Source organism: Ipomoea nil, unplaced genomic scaffold, assembly GCF_001879475.1.
Source record: "Ipomoea nil cultivar Tokyo-kokei standard unplaced genomic scaffold, Asagao_1.1 scaffold1834, whole genome shotgun sequence".
Lineage (NCBI taxonomy): Eukaryota > Viridiplantae > Streptophyta > Magnoliopsida > Solanales > Convolvulaceae > Ipomoea > Ipomoea nil.
This window is the reverse complement of record NW_017618262.1, coordinates 2,976,746-2,999,929: the sequence shown is the minus strand read 5'-3', so window position 1 is coordinate 2,999,929 and position 23,184 is coordinate 2,976,746. Positions and strand designations below refer to the sequence as shown.

Here is a 23,184-nt window from a genome sequence, read left to right as displayed (position 1 = left end):
TTGGGGACTAGGTGTTATGGTACGCTAATGCAATAATAACTAAGCACTAGACACTAAGATAAGAAGCAAACAAAAAAAGTAAGCAAGTCAAATGAGTGATACGATCAAGTAATAGTCAAAAACATATACTACATTGTAATAGAGTAAGTAGTACTCTAACAAATAAAATGAGATAGAAAAGCGATTAAGCAAAGTAAGGACTAGGGCAAGAAAACATAATTTTCTAGATGCAAGGAACCTATAGGATTAGGGAATTGAAACACCAAGCTAGGAAATTAACGGGAATGCACATAAGAATCACAGTCTACAAATCACTATCGTGATCGAATAAAAAAGAATTAGAACTTCGAATTGCTCCACTCATGTGTTGCTTCAATTCCAAGTCCTTCAAAAACACAAAACATCTAAAATCACCATTTTCCCTATTTTCATAGTGAGAAATTGGATTTGTGCAAAGAGTGGCATAGAAATTTAATACAATTCCCATTGCGGTTGAATTTCCTCCAAAGACAAGCTATTAGTGTTGCACACCACACCTCATGAAGATACAATCATAATTCCTTCACAAACATTAAGAACCCTAACTTGAGTTTCTACCTTTTTTTTTTTTTTTTTTCTGAATGTTACTGGCCCTATTACATTGTAGTATCTGTTCATATACTTTCTCAACCTACTGAAACACAAAGAACCAATAACGCCTCCACTGAGGCTTGAACTCACAACCTTCCAAATGGAAGTCCAACCCGGATACCATTAGACCACATAGTCCTGGTAACTTGAGTTTCTACCTATTTATGCAATAATTACAAATGAAACATCTAGATGGATTAAATTACCCTAACTCAAGTCCGAAATTGAATTACTCACATATTTAGCATAAATAAAGTGAAACCACAAGCAGAAGAGTATAAACACAACATAAGAGAAAGAGAATGAAAGATAAACTTGTCTATTTGAAGAGTAGATGAAGAATTTAGAATTTGGTGCTAAAATCCTTGATTACAACCTTCAAAAGTGTAAGTAATGTGAAATCTAGTGCTAATCTAGTGCTAATCTAAGCTAGGTTAATGATAGGAATTGAAGGGAAATAAGCTAAGACTACCTAGAGTTCGAACTCCCCCAAAAATACTTTTTAGATATGGGCAAAACAGAGAGGAAAAAAACACGACGTGGCACGACCATGCCCTTGGTCGTGTCAAAATTAGCGAAAATGCAGTGCTCACTGCCTCGATTGGCATGACCAAGAGATACAATAAGACATAAAACATGCTACCATTTTGTAAAAGTAAATTCAACATTAGGAATTTTTTTAGCTATTTCTTTATGTGCTTTGATGATAAGACATGAAGGGTTGCCAACGGGGCGGGGCGGGGAGTACACTCCCCTTCCCCACGACCCTAACCCCAATTTCCGGTGGGAAATTAGACGAGGATGGAGATTCTGCACCCCTAGTAAACTCCTAGTCAAGGTCCAATTTTATAAAATTAAAATAATCAAGTGTGTGTATTAAATTATACGGAGTAATAATTATTCAGGACGGGGCGGGGAGGGATGTCCCTGTCCCCGTCCCCTTCCTCGACGAGGAATTACACACATTTCATGTCCCTGTTTTCCAAAAGATTTCTCATTCCCATTCCTGTTAGAGACTGTGCAAATTGTCATCACTGATGAAGGGGAGTACTAGTACATCATATTTTAATAAAATTATCATGTATTATGTTTATAATGTTTGTTTTATACGTTCATAAACATAAATCGTAATGTACATAAACACTAAATTTTAAAAATATAATAACAAAAAAAAAAATCAAGCCATTGAAAAATGGCTTGATTTTTGGAAAAAAAAAAAAAACAATTTTTTATATATAAAACAGAGTGTGGGGGACAACTATCCTTCACTCTCTACACGTTAAAATGACGTGTAGCCAACATGATTGACACGTTATTGTCACGTGATAGGCGTTACTTTCTCTGAAGAAAACATTCTCCCATTTTTATCCTTCTCTCTTTTCTTTACCTTTCTCCTTACATTGGGAGTGTTCTAATCTCATTTTTAATTGACCATATAAAACAAAATTATTTGAAAAAAATTAACTAAAGAAATTTGACAAATCAACACTTGACATTGACTTAACTGAATTATATCAAATAAAGTAAAATGAAAAAAAAAAAAAAAAAAAGAATAAATACCACCATCTTTAAAATTAATGGTCAGCCAATTTAAATCTTAATAACAAATGACATTTCTCAAAAAGTAGTAACAAACCGACCCTTGGGAAGTCCCGAAGCACTCCTCCCAAATTCCCATCCTTCTCTTGCCAGTTGCGTTGCCAGCCCAGCCATGTCAACGCCCAAACGCCGGTCCACATCCAAGCGCAAGACATCCGGCGGCACTCCCGACCCGAATTCGCCGCGAAGCGCCGCACCACCCTCCCCGGCAGCGACAAATTCCCAGCTATCCAACAAGGTATTCAGCAAAGAAGACGAAATCAACCTCCTGAAAGCGCTGCTGGAATCCACCACCGACCCCAACGCCTCCCTCCCGCTGGGCCACCACGTCTCGGAGACCCAGATCGCGGCGAAGATAAAGAGGATGAAAGAGCGGTACCACAAGCTAGCCAAGTCCAAGTCCCGCATCAAGACCGCTCACGACGAAGAAGTTTACCAAATTGCTCGCCTGATCTGGGGGAAGCAGGCCAAGAAACCCGCACCACTCATGGTGAAAATCTCCGGCGACGGTGAAGGAGCCGCCGCCGAGGAACCCTCACCCGAAACGGAAAAACTCCCCGACAGCGAAGATTTGGAGGAAAATGGAGAAAAAGATGAAAGTGGGGAGTTGGATTTGGGGGATTTCCCATATCTGGTGGACCAAATGGCTTTGAATTTCGCAGGAAACAACATATACTTGATGGGGTTAAGGGAATTGGGTTCAAGAAATCTCAAGGGCATGAATGAGCAGTGGAAGGTGTTAATGGAGGAAGAAGCTGAGTTCATAGCTAAGAAGGCTCAGTTTTCTCAAGAGTTGTTGGCTGCATTGGCTTTCAAGAATTGACATTTCCGATGAACAGAGAGAATTCCGAGGAGACTCAGGTAGTTTGCTGTATTGTCTGTGTGGGATAATTGTAATGCAACAAATGTAGGATAGAGTTTCAACAGTGATCTAATTTCTCACCATTTCAGAAATTCCTTTGTAAGCTTTTTGTCTGTCTTTAGTTCTCCTATACCCCCATTGAAAACAAGTGTTTTAACACCCTAATAGCTGGTGCATCAAAGGAATGGTTGCTTATAAAAATCAAGAATTTGTAGTTGATATGATCAAGAGAGGGCAAAATTACTTCATGAATTAGGAAAAGACACAATTTTGCTGCTAAAGGCATATCAACAAACCATTCATCATTATGATCTAAGAAAAGAATCAACTCATGAAAGTTAGAAAGGTAATAGGAAGGAAAGCTTTCAGCAACTAGAACAAATACCAAACCACCATTGAAACCATCCATTAAAAAAGAAACTTATCAGAAAACAAAAGAGCAAAGCAAAGTATCAGCTAACAAAACAAAGTGGAGAAAAGTACATTATAAAACAGAAAAGAAAGAAACTTTCATATAAATATCAACCAACAGTGATTTATGGAGTATCATTTATGCACTCTGGACAACTTAACACCATAACCATTATAGTAGGAAGATTCTCAACAGCACAATAACATAGATTCTAATGTTTTTTCTCTTTAATATAAAATATGTTTCATTTCTAGAGGAAATGAAAGATGACAGGAGAGAATCATTGGCTGATATACAAGCTTCAAATTTTCACTTGGCAATCAGGTTTAGCTAAGCCTGGTTCTCTTGCTGCTGCTGATAATTCAGTGGCCTCCTGAAAAGCATGATGTGTGGCTCTGGTCGATGAATGGCATAGTGGACCCATCCACGGCTCTGCTGAACTCCAATGGCCCTCCACTCATTCTATTAAATAAATGTAGACAAAATCAAAACAATAGCAAATATAAATGAAATTTGAACCTAGAATCCAAACAATTTTTATAACTACACAGTTCCAAATCATCTAATTTGTGTACTTACATTTTTAAATTTTCATTCTCTTAATGTCGAACACTAGTGGTCCAAACTAATCGCAGCAATGGTAGAAAGATGGAGAGCCATGCTCTCTTATATACATCATTAACAAAATTGACCCAATTATTGGAGTAGCATGTCAATAATAAAACTACTACAATGAAAATTTTCTACTCCCTCCATCTCATTTTATCTATTTAGATCGGTTAGAAGGCCTTACTCGAATTATTTTATAATATGCAGTTTAGTATTAGTCTATAAAATTTATATATTTAAAAACTACATTAAAAGTATTATTAAATAAGCAAAGAAGAAATAATTACTTTAACCAATGAACAGTAAATAGGACATAGGACAAGTAAAATATGATAGATAAGAGTATTTTTGTAAAGGCCGTTCATCAACAATCTCTCCAAAACATTATACCAATATTCAAACTGAAATTAAAACATGAGAAGCAAAATCTTCAAAATCAAATCCAAAAATAGAAACTTACTTCAGAAAGAAGCCGATTCTTGGAGAGAAGTTTCGCCACTTCAGGTGGGAGAACAACATGCCTGAATAGAACCGCCGAAATCGACAAACATCAGAGGACAAGTATATTTCGGTGCTTCACAACATTTAAAAAAAAAAAAAAACAAAAACAAAAAAAACAAAAAAAAAAAAAAAACAAAACAAAACAAAACAAAACAAAACAAAACAAACAAACAAATACGGAGTGAATAAATATTAACAGGATTGAAGTGCTGGGGAGAACGATGAAGTACCTATACTCGAAAGTGTCATCGAAGTACTTCTCAGAATACTGAATCTGACCCATTTCAACTGCGATAACCCGAAAGGAGACAAAGACAAAGCACTTGCTTAGTTCTTCAAATTATAAGAACAAAATTAGAAATTAAAAATGAAACCCTAATTTGAATTTTCTGCAAAGACAATAATTAATCAATATCTCTAGAGGGAGAGAGAGATACCGAGCAAGAGAGAAAATTGGGAAAAATGAATGAATAGGCTTTGAGGAGACGGGGCGCAATGATAGGTTTTGAGAAATTTACCAAATCGGCTGTTTAAAAAAATTTAAGAAACAAAAAATAAATTTTTAAAAAGTGAAATGACAGAAATAGGGCTTGGCTTCATATTCAAATTTTGAATTCTTTCCCGCTTTGGGTTGATTTCACTATAAACGGTAAAAATGATTATTTAAAATATGGGGGTAAGGAAGGAATTTAAATTCTGTAAATGATTAAATATTTGATATTCGCTTGTTTTTCACTTTTGTTACCATCTTATTACTTTCGTAATCTATATATTTTGGAAAATTTGCACTTTTCATCCCTAAGTTATAGGATAATTATAGAATTCGTCCCTGAGTGTTGGTCATGCTCACTTTTCGTTCCTAAGTTATCATTGGTGTTGCACTTTTCGTCCCTGAATTATAAAGTAATTGTAAAACTCGTCCCTGAGTGTTGTTTATGCTCACTTTTTGTCCCTAAGTTATCATTGGCGTTGTACTTTTCGTCCATGAGTTAACATACACAGCGGTTGTTTATGCTCACTTTTCGTCCCTAAGTTATCATTGGCGTTGCACTTTTCGTCCCTGAGTTAACATACACAGCGGTTGTTTAACCACCGTATATAGTTACACATACACGGCGGTTTCCAAAAACGCCGTAGAAAGTGTATATTTACAACGACAGTCACTTACACACGTGACACTTCGAAAACCATCGTGTATGTGTAAAAAAAACCACCGGCGGTTATTTAAAGTGTATGACGTAAAAAAAAAATAATAATAATTAAGGTATATACGACGGTTATTTAAAAAACTGTTGTCTATTAAGTTACGTAGTATAACAAAATATATTAGACGGTGGTTATTTCAAAAACTGTCGTTTATTAAGTGAAGTAGTATACCATTTATGTAGTAGTGATTAGGGACGGAATATGCAATTTTAGTATATCTCAGGGACGAAAAATGCAACGCCAATAATAACTTAGGGACGTAAAGTCAACATGAACAACACTTAGGGACGAAATCTAAAATTACTCTATAACTCAGGGACGAATAGTGCAACGCCAATGATAACTTAGGGACGAAAATTGAACATGACCAACACTCAGGGACGAATTCTACAATTATCCTATCTATAACTTAGTGACGAAAAGTGCAATTTTGTCATATATTTTTAAGAAGAGGGTCAAATAAATCTTCAAATTATATACAAAATAATAATAATAATTAGGCTTCTATTTTTATGAGACACCTCAATTTATTAAATTAATGTAATTAAGCTAATTAGTTGATTACCAACCTTAACTTATCAAACTTATACCATTAAGTCAATTAGTCAATTATCAACATGTAACCATTTAAAATGTGCTTATATGATATCTTTATTCAAATAAATGAATTTTAAAAAATAAAAAATAAATTTTATTCGAATCCTTATCCACTCGAGAGGTTGTGGGATTTCCCATTACTATGATCACACGGACTTCAAACAAAAAGCACTTGGAATTTCATGGATCGATATGGGAAGAATGTACGATAAGAGCGTTTGCCAGATACTAAAGGAGCACTTTGTGAGGACGACGATAGATGCCTGCTTTATTGTAGCATTAAAGGCAAAAGACGTGAGCTTTCTTAGATGCTTTTCCTTTAATTTTTGTTTTTCTTTGTGAAATTCAGTTAAAAATTAACGCCCAAATAAAGAATAGACCAAAATAAAGGTGTAAATATCTCCAGGAAAACTGAAGCATAGCCAGCGCCATTGCAAATGAATCAATTAACAAGTACAAAATGAACCTAATTCTGAAAGTACTAAACGGTATATTTGAGATCAAAGGTTATCTAACTATCAGCAGCTGAATCAACCTACCAAAATGCCCACGAAAACTACGACATGCCTCCAAATCAGTTGCACGAAATAGCCTACAGATTTACACCCATTGCTTCATACTTGCGCTCTCTTCTGTGAATAAATCTATCTTTCAAAAAACAGACCGAACCTGATGTCATCAGTGATGATGCTATTCTATCACCCTTATATACAACACCCAAATTAATCCCAGCTATACATTTTCATTCAACACAGCAAAATTGACATTTACACCCTGCACGATGAAAAACTTCATCCCTCCCTCCTACTTAAGTGAGAATTTCATGATTCGGAGATTTGCTTTTGCAGCATCGCCGTTCCCTGAAAAATCATCATTTGATAATTGTCTTTGTAGTGCTTCAGCTGAAAGGCATAACACAGACAAAACACAACATGATTAACATTATTGGACTGATTGGGTGAGATGATAAAGTGCACAAAACACAAGGGTACCTCTTCTGGAGCCATATGTTGAAAGCCAAATTTTTTTGTCCAAATAGATTCAGCTTCCTCTGCTGCAGGAAGCACCAGGTATTTCACACCCAAAGATTTCAGAAGATTCTCGATGGAATAAAACAATGACTGAAAGTAGCCCTGCACCAGAAGTCGTCATTTAAATATCTGCAACTTAATGTTACAAGCAATGTTTTCTTATCTGCAACTTTAACTAAAATGAATTGTCTTCTTTTACTACATAAGTCTTATTAAGGACATGACTGGAAATATGGGCCAGACAGACCGTTAAACTTACCTTTCCCTGGCAATCAAGACTTGTTGCAACCAAAGGGAGTTCAGCTACTTCCTTGCCGAATATCCGTATTACTCCAGCAGATACAACCAATGAGCTACATATAATTCAAATTAGAATTAAGTACCTATGTAATATCTTCAAGAAGTAACTCCCATAGTAAAATAAATATGGCTCCTTACTTGACCATTAGTATTGCACAAAGCATCCCACCAAAGTCTTGATCCTTGAAATTCCTTCTGATAATCAGACAGTATATATTAATTGATATTACTCATAGTCTATTAACATAGAAAACCAGTCAAGAAAGATCAGTAATCCAGACATTATTACTTACCCATAGACCATGGTGGGTATCAAATCAAGGCGGCTAGTACTGGAATCAGCAATGGGGTCAAAAGAGTCCTAAGCATAATTAGTTGTAAACAGATATTAGTTTGAAATGAACCATTGCCCAAGGGACTAGTCTAACAGCATAAACATTGTAATTTCAAACTACAGAAAATTTACACTTTCCAGTGAAGTCAAAACTACCCTAGTACTACGTAACTTTTTATCACTACTCGATTGAACCATACCCCCAGCATAATAAAAAGACAGTTTGAATAGATCAAGGATGGGATGGGAAAAATTTCCAATTTAAAACCAAAACAATAAAATGCATAGAAAGAAGATTGAAAAATGGAAGACACTTCAAAAAGGACTAAGATTGCGTACATGGAAAATGGAGACAGCACCAGAAAGCCACACTCTGGTTTCCTCCGTAGAATTTTTTCCACTCAGGAGCCTCCATTTTACATCATTAATAGAATTGTCCTCCAGATTTTTAGCCTTAATCTTCTCCTTTATGATTCCCATTAGAGAGTCAGGAAGGCTCTGTTCTCCATCTGATACAAGTTTCTGCAGAGTATAATGAATGCTATTGCACTCTTCGCAGCAAAACCATTTATCCTTTGGCAGTTCCTGTGGAAAACACTACTATTAAATTGCATGCAGATATGCCAAAAAGATCTTAAAAATGAAAAAAGAATCACACATTAATGAAGGTGCTGAAGCAAAGAGAAATATTATTATTTAAAACACGAGTTTAACCTTAAGATCATCCATATTGTGCTCTTTAAGACACTTGACATGATATTCCTTTTCGCACTACAAAAAGAATGAGAAACTGTCACACCTCTACCAACTGACAAGATCCAAAGGACTTGGAAACCCAGATGTAATAAGTAAAATAACAACCACACATACCTGGTCACAGATAATAACTGTCTGAGGACCAAATCCTGATGTACTAAAATCATGACTCCTGCAAGCATTTTTGTTTAAAAAAATGTGTAAGCTGAGCAGTGAGAGAATGACAGTGTGCTAGAGGAATACAAAGCTCCATAAGAAAATGAGAAAATTTCCTTTTTTTCTACAAAAGCAGAGTGAAAAGAATTTGGCAAGAATGTATGTGTATTGAAAAGCACTTAAGTACCCAACAATCCAGATTGGAAAGCATATTGGGTTATGGATTACACTTCTCCAAATATCAGTTGTTCAAATTAACAACACATGGATTATACTTCATCACTTCATGGTAAGGACTACCAGTAATTATAATATTAGGAACTAATCACTCCACTACTCAAAAAAATAAAAACAACTCATTCTATCAAGAAAGCATTGAAGGCAAAACCTGCAAAGCACACAAACACCAACTTCAGCATGTAAAGTATCAACAATCCGAATGGAACGCTTGGTTATTTGCTCTAGTGCATCAATTCCAGCAATCCTCCCAGCAGCAATGGCATTGGCACTACGGTCAAACTTTTCTTTGAGAAACATATTCTCACAATATTTACAATACCATGTCCCCCTAGGAATGTTTGGCAGGGAAACACACTCTGAGAGGAGAAAAAAGAGACATCTTAGCAATGTATGAATGACTTCAGCTTGTATGCCAAATAACTAATCAATTAAACAAGTATTTAACTTGATTAATAGAAAAAAACTAAGTATAACAACTAGTTAGATCTGAATAGTACTCCAATACTAAAAGAAAAAAAACAAAGTATACACCAAATAATTATTTACATTTATAAAAATCATGAATGTAATCATAAATTCTAAGAAATAGTGCATAACCAATACACTCTTATTTTTCCAAAGCAGTAGGTCAAGCAATTTATAAACATCAAATATTAACGATCTAAAGTGACACATAACAAATGTAGTGAGTAAAACATTTTTCGTCAATTTATAATGAGATAGACCTGCATGGAAAGCTCTTGGGCAATTATCGCAGCACAAAAGATCACCTCCATCAGCACATATGGAGCATAGATCATCATTTTCATCAGATGAGGATCTACGCTCCATTGAAAGCTTGATAGACAACTCATGTAACGACACCCCATTGGAGGTATAGATGTGAGAGTAACTGGCAAGAAAAACAGAACCAAGTTTAAGTGATAATGTTAAATAACATGTATTGTACAAAGATATTTTCCATGGTGCACAATCAATAATATTTGCAACTTTGCATTTCTCCAACCCAAAGAGGATAACCGCCTTAAGATTGAAATTCCCAATGGATGAAGCTTGCCCCAATACTAACCCCTCCAACAAAAAAAAAAAAAAAGAGCACAAAAAGATAACATGTGCTCACAAATATTTCAAACCAACTATAATAAGCAAACACCAGAAAGGCAGAAGCCATGGAACCCAAATAAACCAAATAGCCAATGATGGCTTTGTTGAGTTGGCAAGGCCTGAGGCCCCCCCAACACTAGGTAAGGGGGTCAATCCCCACCAAAAGCAATCCCAGTTGGGGAATCTTAGTCCATATAGAAGGTATTTGATTGTGTTGATTTAGGGGTGTTGAAATAGGTTGTTAATTGTGTTAGAGTGATAGTGATCGTTAATTATTATGTATTCCTCTATTAAATGGATGTAATATATTTTATGTTCATTGTATTGAGCAAATAATAATAATAAACTTACGGTTTGCGGCGTGATGCACATCCAGCATGAGCCTCAAATTGTGAAGGGCTTACCTGCACAAGGAGGTTTTGGGTTACAAATTAGAAAGAAATAATATAAGTTTAAAATTTTAAAAATAAGAAAAGGTAATGGTAAGTAAAGTACCTCACTCTGACAACAATAACAAAATATTGCACCACCTTTCTTATAACCTTCAAGCAGTTTCTGTGCACAGATAACTTACGATCAGAAAGGCAAAAGGTTCGCACAAAAAACCAAGTGTTATTATATCCAGACAATTAAAGCTAAGAAGTCCCCAAAACTAGAGGACAATTAGTATTCCCCAAAAAACAGTATAAACTACTTGATAATTGTTGGTTGCATTAACCTTTCCTCGAACATAATAAGCTAATGCAGTTCCATCTGGTAGCACATCTCCCTCAAATACCAGTTTATGCATTCGAAGGTCTCTGTACAAGAACAAGGGAAATGCAAAAAAAAAAAAAAAAAAAAAAAAAAAAACAAACAAATGAGTTGGTCCACAGTGATAAAAAGTGAAGGAATGGATGTCATGCTGAAGTAGATGAACATTTTATTTAGAGATTCATCAAAACCATAGAAATAAGCAAAATAACTATATCTTCTAACAGAATGATGAATAAAAATTTAATGAAGGGTAATTAGAGAACACTCACTTCCTGGTTAATCTTCCATGAACCTTACTAGGGGGGCAAGTCCCAGAAGACATCCGTTCTGTGGACTTCAAAACAGAATTTGATGAAGGTGACCTACAGGAAAGGAGCGGAGTTCATATAAATAGAAGGTTCTCAAAAGAGAGGGAACACATCACGTCAAACCTGCAGAGTGCAGACTACATATCCTAAGCTCAACTGAGCTTTACTCCCAATATAGTTTGGTATGCAACCTGATTTCTTTTCCCCATTCAATTCTAATAAATACTAGTTCCAATGTGAGTCTTACAGTAAATACACTTTTTATCAATAATTTCAATCAAAGTAAAATTTGATCTAGCTATGTCCTATTTATGCTACCATATTACCACTGATTACAAAAAGAACTTAAAATTTGAACAACCAAATTATCATCTCTCAATGTGTCCTCAACATGAAGAGAACTATATGATTTTTAGGAAAACCAAAAGACCGTTAACAGAAAGAAAGAAATGCTTTAAAAAACTAAATGACTTAACACTATCTCAAAAAACATCCAAAAGAAAGTAATCTCTAGTTCCTTACCACTGTAGACCCCTTAAAACAGGCAACCCTAACTTATACAAATCATCAGCCCAATAATAATTCAAAAGAAATATTAACTCCAAACTGACCATCTCTGCTAATATTAACGCACACTAGCACACACAAATGCAACCCCAAAGTAGTAGATAACATAAAGTCCTATAAAATTTTGCAATTAAAATTCAAGGACATTGCCAATTTCATCCAAATAAAAATATATTAAAAAGCACATAAGTTTTCTCCTTAAAGAAGGTACCATTAAAAGGGGGCTTAGTTAACGATGCAATTGACAGAAGACAGATACCTGCAATTAGCATCACCAACTTGTGAAGGAGTAGTTTGAGACTTTTTTGAAGTCATGCATGAATCACACTGAAGCCTTGGTCTACCAAAAGAAGCCTCAGGCAGAGAGGCTTGAAAACAGTCAAGTATCAAATTGTCAGAGATTACCATGGAAAACAGATACAATAGAATATAATTTTTTTTTTATATAAAAAAGTACCTTTGCAATTAAGACAAGAAGTAGACTTTCTGGCATCTCCAGCACCAGTAGCATTTCTAATTGCAACTTCGAGTGCATCAGCAGGAGCATCTTTGCATGCAACTAGTACATCTCGAAGTGTTTTTCCATTTTGCAAATAGATATACTCTGGTGGACGTTTATTTGAACTACCCGCATGCATTTCAAATTGATTTGGAGTCACAACCTAGATTGAACAAAATATTCAGTTAGGATACAACCATGTACAGCTCTAGCCTCTATGTAATACAGACTTTAAGGTAAAGGCATAAAGCTTACCTTAGTTCCACCACAGTTCTGACAGAAGCACAATATTCCAGAGCCATGAATGACTCCTTGAAGCCCTTTCTCAGGCCTTCCTCTAGCCTAAAGTGTAATTTAAGAATGAAAAACAGTTAAACTTATAAATTCAACCTCAATACATTCCAAGAAGAAATTTGAACCAAGGGCAGTAAACTTCACCTTGGTAACCCGTACATAACGCACAGGTAAACCCTCAAGCAAACCAGTAGCAAGAAGCCCTTTCAACTTTGTTGGAATCTTTACCAGAGCAACCTTCTTTGACATTTTCATTTCAAGCTTCGATGGTGTACCAATGGCATTTGTTTCATCACTTTCCAGAGCATCTTCTGCCTTTGTATCTTCAGCGGGTGATGCAGACAGGACCTGCTGTTTTGGCTTCAAACATGAGCGGGTAAACCGCCTTAATGGTTTCTCAGAGGAGGTACTCACCTTACAGTTCTCCACACTCTCAGGAACAGTTGCTAATGTACTGCCATATGCACAGTTCACCTTAATGGCTTCACTCTTTGTATGGCAATCCCCTGACATGGGCAATTCTTCCATGGCCGGTTCCATTAAGCTATCAAGCTGTTCCTCATTGTCAGTCTTATCAACATTCATCATTTTCTCAGTAACATCTCCATTCAACTCCCTTTCTTTCTCAACTCCGCCACCACAGTTAACTAAACTATCACTCTGTTTATCATTGTCAGACTTATCAACCTCCTTTGGTTTCTCTGCAACATCTCCATTTATTAAAAGTTCTTTCTGAAATAAACCTCTACAATTGACTAAACCATTGTTCTCTTGAATCTCTTCCCCATTACCAGAGTTATCAACATCCACTGGTTTAGCAGCAACATCTACATTTATCAGCCTTTCTTTCTGGGATCCACCTAGACTGTTCAACTCCTCTCCTTTCATAACACAAGCTGTCTCTTGTTCTCCAATTTCTGAGTCCACAGCAGTGCCATTCTTCTCATCTTCACTAGCACCATCAACGACATCACTCTTGGGCTCCTCCCATTCACTTGTTAAAGGGAGCTTCTCAACCTTTTCGGCCTCATCTTTACTCCTTAACTCCTCAATCTTATCTAATTTCTCATTAAGATGACTCAAACTCTGATCAGCAGTCACCACATTCGCTTCCTTCTTCCGCTTTTTCACGGTAGAAATCTTAGTCCTACTACCAGTTTGGGGACTAATAGAAGCTCTACCATTTAAAGCCCCATTCTGAGACCGAGTAACCCTCCTCTGACCAATAGAGATCCCGCATTCGGCTTGAGCCTTCATCATCATTGCGAACTCGCGCTTCATCCCAGTCCGAATCGACGAAATCACGACCTCCCCTGCCTCCGTTCGGTTCGCCATTGCAGAAGCCTCTAGAATTTCAAAGTAAACCAAATTAATCTGGAAACTCCTGCAACAGATCGATTGGGAACCTTGAAAAGCAAACAGAACAAATACACAACACACGAACACCGCAAAATCAAAACCCAACCTCTATAAATCAAATCAAACAAAAAATAGCCTTTTATATCCCGAAAAATTGCCAATCTTCTGTCTCGGTGTTCCAAATCAAATCCAAGCACGACCGAAACAAAATTATATGTACAAAACCATATTTCCCCTTCAGATAAACTTAATGGTCGACGGTAATAGAGAGAGAGAGATAGAGAGAGAAAATTAGGGTTTTCCGCGGAACGAAACGATGGAGATGAGTAGGAAATAGGAATACAGGTGGGAAACGGAAGCCCCGCGAAATTCCGAAAGAGACCCCGGGGTCAATTTAAGGAAGAAGGCAAAAATATATTGCTGTTTAGTCCCTTTACTCTTTAAATTCTTACTTTGGGTTGACTAATTTAGTTGCAATATTTATCTCTAGTATCCCCTCTCTTTATTGTACATACTACATAGGATATTACTTGCTACACCATTATTTACATCATTTTTATTTCAAATTAAATAAAGTATAATTATTTATATTAATATCACAAATATATTTTCTTTCTTGTACCTTTCAAACATACACATTAAAATTTAAAAAAAAAAAAACGCTAGTTATATACCAATAGTATATAACGAGTAGAAAATCATTTACCACTTGCACTTAATTATTATTTACAGGTACTAGCACTACTCACGCTTGCATCCTATAAGTGATGCTCGACGTATGATTTTGTATTCAAATAACGAAATATCCTGCTCACCCCCCACCTAGATGCACGCAAGCTACACGTCATCCTCCACATGTGGTTTTACATCCAGATATGCTCTACATGTGAAATTTTATCTAGAGAACCAAATATCCCCCATCACAAATATGTTTCCTTTATTGCACCTTACATACATAAAAACAAAAAAGGAAATAAATAAATAAAAATATCAGTGGTAAATAGTTGTCTGACAATGGTAACGAATAACCAGCTGTCTACAACTCGTGCTTACTTTATAGGTACCAACGCTACACACGCTTGCATTCTGTAAGTCATGCTATATGCATTACTTTGTATCCAAATAACCAAATGTTGGAAAAATAGCATTAAAATGGCATTTTAAGTGGCTATTTTGTGGTATAATTATCAGTAGGGTCCACTTCCGAAATAGATCAGGTCAAAGTGGATTCGGGTTCTTCGTAGTGAGACGAAGAGATTGATATATTGTACGCTCAAAACGGATAATGGGTGAATGAGATATTGATTCTCAAAGTAGACCCATTGAGTTGGAAAAATGAAGGGAAAATGTGAATTTTTGTCCCACATTGGTTTGGGAAGAGGATTTGTCCCACTTTTTATACAATAGTCTTTTAAAAGCTTATTGAATTGTATAGCATAGAGGTTTTCTCTTGTGTACCTAAGTTATATTAGGTACATTTTTAATATATTTTTGTATTCTTAGGGGTCGTTTGGTTCACGGAATGTCAGATTACCTTAGGGAATGTTAGATTGCTGGGAATGTTAGATTACTGGGAATGTTAGATTCCTGTGTTTGGTTAAAATTGAGGTATGTAATATAATCATGTTTGGTTTAGGGTTATCTTTTATTCACACACACATATTTTCATATATTTTAATAAATTTAAAAATTAAAATAAATAAATAAAATAACGGTATCATATATAATTACATGATTTTAAATTATTAACTAAAATATTGAACTTGAGAAACAAAATTATTTTATATGCTAACCTAACATAATAAAAATAAAAAATATATAATTACAAAAATAATTTTATATATATATGTTTGTGTGTGTGTAATAAACTAACATAACCAAGGTTATCTTACATAACCTTAGAAATTGAAGGGAATCACATTCCCTTCAAAATCCTACGTGGAGGGAATGTGACATTCCTGGGGAATGTTAGATTCCCTGAGATAACGTGAACCAAACATAGGAATGTGAGCTTTGGAATGTCACATTCCCTTGGTTATGTTATATAACCTGAACCAAACGCCCCCTTAGTATATTAAAAATGTACTTTTTATTTATGGTCCACACAATTGTGTGGACCATGGTCCATGTAATAATAATTGGTTCGGAAATTGACAGGTCTTGCGGGCTAAGTTATGCCAACACGAGAGTTAGCGTTTAGGCCCCTCCCCTCTCGCTTGGCCAACGGCGCGAACCATTCGTTGGTTCGGTCTACCAGATTTGTTCTGGACTATTGCGAGATTCAATTCATCTGGTACGGTATTAATTCCAATTTTAAAATTTTGAATTAAATCTCAAATAATGGTGACTGTTTCAGGTGTTACAAATCGTGTATTAAATGTCAAAATTGAATGTTATTGATCCTTCACCTCCCATATAAGAAAGTGTAGTGGGAGCAGGAGATTTACTACGAACAAGAGACACAACACACACAATAGTTTTTACTCTCTCAAAAACTCTGCTTCTACTCCATTATTGAAGTTGTGTTCTGCCCGTGCTCTAGTTCGCCGAGTTTGTTCGTTTGGGTGCTCAAACGTCGAACTGTAGTACCTTTTATCCTAAGAAGCCTAGGCCACAACGCCTAGCACTTTTGGGAGGTGACAAATAAGGTTTAAGGAAAAAGCACACTTCGCCTGGCTCGTACTTACCATCTTTCTTCCTCTCCTTCTTTTGGTTTTGGGATTATGCATCGAATCCTCCTCCTTTCTTGTTGGTTTGAATTGTAATATGGAGGATTACAAGTTCTATTTTGGTTGATTTATATCTACAAATCTACAAATCTAATAAGAGCGAATAATGTTAGGCCCTTAACTGGAACAAAAAAAAATGTCGGTACTGATTGTTTCTTAAAATGAATGGTTCATATTATTTTGATTTTAGTATCTTTTAATGATTTTTCTTATTTACCCTCTATTATATTATTTTCTTCCCTTAAATACCCCTAAATTACGTTAGTTTAAACTTTAGTAACGGAATATTCCGTTAACTATTTATTATTTTTAACATACTCTTAATTTATATAAGGTCTTAGTTGGCATAATTGTTAAACATATATTATGAATATGTTAAACTGTATTAAAAAAATATAATATAAAATTTAAAATAAACTTTGGTCAAATAATTAGCTCGACTAAATATATAGCATTCAAAGTTAAGCATCAAAGATTATAAATCAGGAACTACTTTAAAATCATTTGATTTTCTTGAATTTTTTATTAAAAAAAAATAAATTTAGGTTGAGTTTTTTTTTTTTTTTAATTAATCTTCTTCTGATTATTTAGAACAAAACTTAATATTTCAATTTTGATTTTGCATTATTGGAATGATTTAGGACATTATGGTATTAATATTTTTTGTATTTTCTTTTATAATGGTACAATTTTACATTACTTTACAAATATTATACTATTATTTTTTTTATCGAACAAAATTGTTCTTACATCATTGTCAGACCTGCGTGGCCTAACTACAAAGTTGTTGATCATAAATACAATTACACATGGACTCTAAAACGGTATGATCATTTTCCAAATAATTGACAATGTTAACATCCTACTAGCTCCAATTGAACAAGTTTACACATCAAAATTTTATCAATGCATGAAAACTTCTAAAGAAATTTGTAAGTTAATTTTTACTATATCATTATACTAATATCTATTGTAACCATATATTTTGAATTATTTATTATCATCCTCTATTGACAGCAATTGTAGCAATTGTCATGGACAAACTCTCAAAACAATTTGTCTCAACAATGATTGAAATTTAAAAAAAAATCGTTGATTTTATTATTGTTGAAGAAAAGTATGTACGACACTTTATTACTATGATTAATTAAATAAATTAGTAGCTACAACAAAAAAAAAAAAACATATGCATTTAATTAATTTAGAATTAGATGTCTATAATGCTTTATTTAAAAACAATTATTCATTATAAAAAAAAAATTAAAAGAAATATAATCTCATTAGTTATATTATCTTTATTTTCTACAATTCAAAGATTCCTTACCTTCAAATTTATTAATTTATTATATTCACTGCATTGTTTATTGCCTTCTTTTTTACATTATCTTGTAATTAAATATCAAAGTTATATACTACAATGTAATAGAGCTAGTAGCATTCAAAAAAAAAATATCAAAGTTATAATACAAAACATGATATATATATATATATATATATATATATATATATATATTTATTTATTTATTTATATTTTTATTTTTATTTATTTATTTATTTACCAAGTATTTTATACAAATATAATAAATATTAATATTTTGTTCGATACTTTCACATGACACACATCTCACAACACATGAAACATGTATGGAAAAAACTATCACTACTAAATATCAATAAGTGTTTGTACGCTAAAGAGTTCATATTACAACTAAAATCTCAGTCATATACACAACAACACAAATCTAAAACTTTCTACACCATAATCTCATTGCATGATGAATCCCTCTATGTTACTACCAGTAACCTAATTGCACATGACACACTATCAATAAAAAAAAAAAAAAAGACATGTACTGAAGATGAAAACAATAACAATGTTACCCAAAAGATAATTAAGAAGAATTAGAGAAATTTAAATCAAAAGTAGTATTTATTTAGACTATCGCTTTAAGACTAATTATTTAGACTAACGTTATTACAAAGTTGCAAACATTTATTTTAGTGACAATTATAATTAATCTCTCATATATTATCTTGCATTTATATACTTTAAATTACCGATTTAAATAAACAAATTCAACATGTATTTGCCTATGCATGAACATCTCCTATATAATATTAAATTGATATACTTTGAAATACTTATTTAAAAATAATTATTGGGCATTATCACATTCGCGCAAAGCGCGTAAAGACACTAGTATATATATATATATATATATATATATATATATATATATATATCTTTTTCCGTAGATATATATGTATATGTATCTTTTTCCCCACATGCATGCAAGCTACACGTCATGATCCACGTATGACTTTGTATCCAGCGAACCAAATATTTTCCTTTATCCACATGTGTGTAGGTTACATGTTATGCTCTACATGTGAATTTTTATCTCGAGAACCAAATATCCTCTATCACGAATATTTCAGTGTTGTAAAACTCGGCCGCCTAGCCGCCTAGGCGCCCGCCTAGGCGCTAGGCGGCCACTTGCCTTGGAGTTTTGGCCTATAGGCGGCCAAAACTCGGTCGGCCGCCTAGGCGGCCTGGGCGGTCAAACTCGGCCGAGTCGGTCAACTCGGCCAACTCGGCCGAGTCGACCGATTTTGTCCGATTTTGACCGTTTTGACCGATTTTGATCGATTTTGTCTGATTTTGACCGATGTCGTCTTTCATTAATTATTGATTTTAATATTATTATGACATTATGACTTATAAATTATCATTATTTCATTTATTTAGATGTGTTATTTGAGTGAACGTTGAAAACAACCTCATTAAAATTGTCGAACTACAAGTCTGTCACTATTTTTTTTAATTTTTTTGGTGCCCGCCTAGCGCCGCCTAGAATCCGCCTAGGCGCCGCCTAGACCGCCTAGGCGCTAGGCGCTGCCCGGCCGCCCGACTAGCGCCTAGCGCCTACTGCAACCTTGCGAATATATATCATTTATTGCACCTTATAAATATGAAAAAAAAAAAAAAATGCTAGTGGTACATAGCTATATGCCAATGGTATATGGCAAGTAGACAGTTGTTTATCACCAACAACACTTGCTTACAGCTATCAATATTACACACGCTTGCATACTATAAGTCATGCTTTATGCATGACTTGTATCCAAATAACCAAATACATCACTTCCTCAACGTCAAACAAACAGTTCAGCCCACAAGTAATATTGCACAATCTAGTCCAAACGAAATTCAAACACTCAATTGTGAATATGTTTATAAATTATATTATGAACAAATTTGCTTCATAGAACAATAATTTTTTCTAAGAAATCTTGATATTCATCCATATCAATTCTCAAAATATATTTTACAAATTTACTCATTCATATATTCTAAATCATATGGGAAAATATCAATGAACAAATTGTTATCCAATACATTTTTTTACCAAATTAACCAAACATTAATATGATATCTTAAAGCTAAGATAAATCATGTTCTTACAATTTCATAATGTGGAAAAATTCCCGGAAAAGAAAATGATTTGACTCTAAGCAATGAAACAATCTGTGTTATCAAATTCTCTTATTGGGATTATGTTCAAGCATGGTTTAGGGCATTTTCTAAACAAAATGACAATTTTTCTATGTCTTACTTTTTCTATTCGAATGATGATTTCAAGTATCCAACTCCATTTTGGTTTCACCAATGGTGGAAAAATTATGGATTAGACAAATCTGTAGTACCGAAATTTGTTTTTAATGCTTATGAACAATTTAGAAAGTCAACAATTATGACGAAGTTACTTCTTCCTCACCATACTGGTTTGTGTCACGTCACAATTTTCAAGTTCTTTGGATTTTCACGACAAAGTGTGGTTATGAACAATTAAAATTTGATGATTTCACCGTACAAACATTAGTTTGTGACACAAAATTAAAATGGTGGTCAAAAATAAATTTTGACAACTAAAATGACGAAGTAATTAGTAAGTTCATTTCACAATACCCAACAATGAACAAAGCCTTCAAAGTAGCATCCCAAATTGCTCCAGCAATATAAGAGACGTTAGAAGATGGAAATAAGACCCAAAGAGATCAAAAACCCATTTCAAGTTCAAGGAGTTCAAATCCAGAAGCTTTCCCTATAAATAAGAGGATTCACTGCCTCATAAGACCTACATATTGCTTTCTTTGAAACTTTTCAATCTAAATTTATTTTAAGTCTTCTTTTGTAATCGTTGTTCTAGTGTTTGTATCCTAGTAGAGCAAGCACTTGGGTATATATCTATTGTGTAATGCAATAAATTAAAGCTATCTCTATTTCAAATAAGATTTTCTAATGTTCTTATTTTATGTATAAACAATATTTATTTTTATGTTTGAATTTTTCTTTCTAGTTTCATTTGTTAAAGTTATTTGTGTTTTTTTTTAGTCTTTTTCCTCTTAAATTAATTTTCCATTTTTATGATTATTTACTGACCAGTATTTGCTTGTGAGATTTTTTGTCTTTTGCATCTTAAATAGTGGATTGATTCCATCCTACTTCTAAGGTTGCATTACACTATTTACATCCCTAATTGTGTGAGATTTATATTAACTAAGGATATATTGATGAGGTAGCTAAGAGAAGCACGAGTGTTTGTCGTTCTTTAGAGATTGGGGTTATGACACGTAGTATGCAATCACAAGCAACTGACACTAATATTAGGAATTTTTTTATAAGCTAAGCAATTCACAACACAAATAGAGCAATAACAACTAAACAAATATGGTTAATACATACAAACAAGAATTAATTTAAACACAAAATGGGGAAAATATGAATTAAGCAATGGTGCATTATCTTCTAGATGTTTCAATAACATATGGGATTAGGGTGAACAACTAACCAAGGAATCAAATGGGAATGCACTAAGGAATTCTAGTTTATATGCCGAGTTAATGCTATCTAATATCCTCCGAGTATAGTGATTTTGCCACGTTTAATCCTAAAGTTTTAAGTTAATCACATGTGCTCCTCCAACTTTTAAATTTTAACCAGCTGAGAAAACACACTAAAAAATTACGCCGTTGAGAAGTCCTCAAAACTCATTCTGAAGCTCATCACTTCATCTGAAATTTTATCGCTCCTTCCGTTGCTAAAAGCTCATTGTAGGCTTCGTCCAGAAAGAGCACAAATGGTGTGTTATAAACACACCATTTGGTGCTTGTAATACATAAAGCACCTTGTGTTTAATCCTCAAAGCTTAAGCTAGTTAAGCTTAATCACAAAGTACCACACCATTTGACTCTGATCTATTTTTTTAGACTGGGTCTACTTTGATAATCTATTTCTCATTCACCCATTATACATTTTGAACGTACAATATATTAATTTCTTCGTCTTACTTAGAAGAATCCGAATATACTTGACCTGACTCAAACCGGGAACGGACTCCACATATATTTGTACCAACACATGTAAATATGTTTTACTTTTTTTTTTTTTTTTTTAGTTTTTCATTTTTTATTTAAAAATGTTTCCAATTAACAAACATATTCACTATCCTATATATGTATGCGCTCTCTAAATTCTCTCTTTTCTAATGTTTGTTTAATGAACTTACAAAAAGAGATAATAAGAAATTGTAGGAGGGAAAGGCAAAATGTTGATGTGCAAATGAAAGGTTAACGAATGGGGTATTTTGGTCCATAAAATGTATAATAGACGTATGAAATTATGAATCGTAATCGGTAAATTGTTACATTATTCCATTTGTGGGGGAAATCTTTGAAATTAATGAAATTAATGTGTGGATTCATTTTGTTAACATTTTATGTTTCGATGTTCCAAGCATAATGTTAAAACAAATCTTTAGAGTCGAGCCCTAACATAATTTAATTGGTCAATCAAACTAAAATAAGTTAAGCGTTGCTTTGCTATTTGAATCCTAGCAAAAAAAAAAAAAAGGAAGAAAGGTATGGACAGCTGGACACTAATTTAATTTGCAAGCATTTGAGGATAACTATTTGATACTTTCTCCACTACTTTTTGCTTATCATATAATTTACAATTTAAATTATAAGCATATAAAAGTTTTAATATTGATCTTATGTGAAAAAATCCGTAAATGACAACCATATGGATAAGTATAATTAAGTGTGAGTTGATTTACAACCTCTCACCGCTCTGTTGGGCCGGGATGTGGGAGGCCCTTAGGGTTGGGGTTCAGCCTTTTGGAATAATAATTAAGTGTGAGTCGGATGAGTTTGGACGGATCAGTTTTTTAAAAGCTTAACCTTTTTGATTTTCGGTTTAAATCTTTAATATCCAATCCATTAAAAAAAATTGTAAATCGGATTTTGTTCCTTTTCTGATTCAGTCAAATATC

General features: G+C 34.0%; 3 protein-coding genes across 3 annotated transcripts; 1 reads left to right on the top strand and 2 right to left on the bottom strand.

Moving 5' to 3' along the window:
• Positions 1 to 2,341: 2,341 nt before the first annotated feature.
• On the top strand, positions 2,342 to 3,052 carry LOC109192846 (serine/arginine repetitive matrix protein 1-like). The gene has a single exon (XM_019343547.1). The coding sequence runs from the start codon at positions 2,342 to 2,344 to the stop codon at positions 3,050 to 3,052; it is 711 nt and encodes a 236-aa protein (XP_019199092.1).
• Positions 3,053 to 3,580: 528 nt separating this feature from the next.
• Positions 3,581 to 5,149, bottom strand: LOC109193119 (cyclin-dependent kinases regulatory subunit 1). The gene is made up of 4 exons (XM_019343941.1): positions 5,051 to 5,149; positions 4,844 to 4,901; positions 4,573 to 4,633; positions 3,581 to 3,965 (listed from the first exon to the last, which is right to left on the bottom strand). Exons 2-4 carry the CDS (start codon positions 4,894 to 4,896, stop codon positions 3,834 to 3,836), a joined length of 246 nt encoding a protein of 81 aa, XP_019199486.1. The 5' UTR covers positions 4,897 to 4,901; positions 5,051 to 5,149; the 3' UTR covers positions 3,581 to 3,833.
• A 1,644-nt stretch (positions 5,150 to 6,793) lies between these two features.
• Positions 6,794 to 14,479, bottom strand: LOC109193127. The gene is made up of 18 exons (XM_019343952.1): positions 12,906 to 14,479; positions 12,723 to 12,809; positions 12,426 to 12,630; positions 12,228 to 12,336; positions 11,363 to 11,455; positions 11,056 to 11,137; positions 10,833 to 10,892; positions 10,689 to 10,741; positions 9,959 to 10,125; positions 9,382 to 9,589; positions 8,952 to 9,009; positions 8,796 to 8,852; positions 8,421 to 8,666; positions 8,041 to 8,108; positions 7,886 to 7,942; positions 7,707 to 7,800; positions 7,409 to 7,549; positions 6,794 to 7,318 (listed from the first exon to the last, which is right to left on the bottom strand). Exons 1-18 carry the CDS (start codon positions 14,094 to 14,096, stop codon positions 7,238 to 7,240), a joined length of 3,057 nt encoding a protein of 1,018 aa, XP_019199497.1. The 5' UTR covers positions 14,097 to 14,479; the 3' UTR covers positions 6,794 to 7,237.
• Positions 14,480 to 23,184: the final 8,705 nt, after the last annotated feature.